General features: G+C 44.9%; 1 protein-coding gene across 1 annotated transcript in view; it reads right to left on the bottom strand.

Annotated features, from left to right (window-relative positions):
• The window catches only part of LOC134095169 (NACHT, LRR and PYD domains-containing protein 3-like), a 5,092-nt gene extending 3,426 nt beyond the window's left edge, over positions 1 to 1,666 (bottom strand). Inside the window, exon 1 of the mRNA XM_062548601.1 lies at positions 1,027 to 1,666. Within this exon, the coding sequence (XP_062404585.1) occupies positions 1,027 to 1,571 (545 nt within the window). The 5' untranslated portion in view covers positions 1,572 to 1,666. The remainder of the gene's footprint in view (positions 1 to 1,026) is intronic.
• Positions 1,667 to 2,265: the final 599 nt, after the last annotated feature.

Raw genomic sequence — 2,265 nt, 5'->3', positions numbered from 1 at the left:
GTGCATGGAGGAGGCCAGCAGTGTGTTAGACAGATGCAACACTAGTCCTTTTTCAGATTTTCAAGCGCATTAACTCTTAAAGCGAATTATGTTTTAGCGACATAAGAAGCGCCAAGACGGTTTTCCATTTAGAAGAACAATTCTAGCGAATCAAAATGATGTCATCAGAGCCCTGTTAATGCGCATATTTCTACTGCGCTAGATGGTTTTCCATCAACAGTTGTAGCGAATGGAACACTTCTAGCGAATTAATCAAAGGTAGTGAGTGGTACACCCGGGTACACCATTGTGAGGTCAACATCTTTGTATGCGCGAGACAGAACTCAAGTTTTTGCGCCGACTTTGTGAACATTCTGAGCAGGCGTCACTAACTTATATCGCTACAAACCTTTTCCATCACATTTATATCGATTTAACTCTCCTTAAACCACCTCTGGCGAGCGAATGAACTTATCACAACAAAACCGAGGTTAGAGCGATATAAGCCATTTTCCATCACATTTGTCGCACTAACTTTTGATGCGCATCGTTTTTAAGCGAATTTAATGCTACTGTTCAGTGGCATTAGGGTGCTTTAAATACACGCAATACCTCCCTCGATCATCACTGACAGGTGCAGAATTTTTCCGCGACTGGATTCACATAGCAGCTGTGGCGGCAACATTACGGCAAAATGACCAGGTCAGCAGCAGGAAAAGTTCCAGTAGTAGATATACGGACATATGAATTCAGACAGCACAACAGAAAAAAGCCTAGCGTTAAAAGTCAGTGAACATTGCGGAAATACACGTCCGTCTGAAAACGGCTAACGGCTAGTGTGTAACATCTTAGCAGGACCTTTCAAAATCTGAATCTCCAACACCACTCCACTACCACAACTAATATCACACACACACACACACACACACACACACACACACACACACACACACACACACACACACACACACACACACACACACACACACACACACACACACACACACACACAGACACACACACACACACACACACATTGTTACTTACTTAGCAGATGTGGATGTTGTGACTGCTGGCAGCAGCTTCTGAAGAACTTCATCTGGACTGAGGAGTTCAGTCTGATCTTCCTCTGGTGTCTTCATGTACTTCTGCAGGTCAAACTCAGCCAGCTGCTCTTCTGACATCTTAAACTCAAATGTCTTAGTTGCCCACTCTCCTGGTAAGAGCATGTCTACATGCAGAGTATCTGAGCTGCTTTTCTCCTCCACTACAGCATGGTGATTCAGCTCATTCAGACAGTAGAACAGGTTGATCCTTCTGTCTGAGCTACTCTGATCTCTGATCTTCTGTTTGACATACTGGACTGTTTGCTCTGAGCTACATGTATACAATTGGTTTCTGTTCTGTGGCAGTAGGTCCTTTAAGAGATTCTGATTGGACTCCAGTGAGAGGCCCAGAAGGAAGCGGACGAAAAGGTCCAGGTGTCCATTCTCACACTGTAAAGCCTGGTCCACTGCAGTCTTATGTAAGTCATGAAGTGTTGCAGCTGTGAACAGAGCAGAGAGCTGAGAGGTTTGATGTTTGTCAGGCATGTTTCTCTGTCTTTTGCTGAAGCAGAGGAATACATACAGAGCTGCAAGAAACTCCTGGATGCTCCGATGCACAAAGCTGAACACCTTCCCAAACTCCTCTCTGAAGATCTGAGTACACACTCCTGAGTACACTGATGCTTCTGTGACATCAATGCCACTCTCTCTCAAGTCTTTATCATAGAATATTAGATTGCCTTTCTCCAGCTGATGGAAAGCCAGTTTACCCAGTTTGAAAATCACCTCTTCATCTGTCTCTTTTCTCTCTGTGTACTTGACATGTTTAATGCTTGTTTGAATGACCAGGAAGTGTGTGTACATTTGAGAAAGAGTCCTTGGCATTTCTACATTGTCTGATTCTTTTGATGTTTTTTCTACGACAGTGGCTGAAATCCAGCAGAAGACTGGAATGTGGCACATGATGTAGAGGCTCCTGGAAGACTTCAGGTGTGTGATGGTCCTGTTGGCCAGGTTCCAATCACTGATTCTCTTCCTAAAGTACTCATCTTTCTGTGGGTCATTTAATCCTCTTATTTCTGTCACTTGGCTCACACACTCAGCAGGGATCTGATTGGCTGCTGCTGGTCGGGTGGTGATCCAGAGGAGAGCAGAGGGAAGCAGATTCCCCCTGATGAGGTTTGTCAGCAGCACGTCCACTGAGGCTGGTGCTGTCACATCACAACAGGTCGGGTTGGAG

The sequence above is a fragment of the Sardina pilchardus genome, chromosome 1, assembly GCF_963854185.1.
Source record: "Sardina pilchardus chromosome 1, fSarPil1.1, whole genome shotgun sequence".
Lineage (NCBI taxonomy): Eukaryota > Metazoa > Chordata > Actinopteri > Clupeiformes > Clupeidae > Sardina > Sardina pilchardus.
This window is presented reverse-complemented; position numbering and strand designations above follow the sequence as displayed.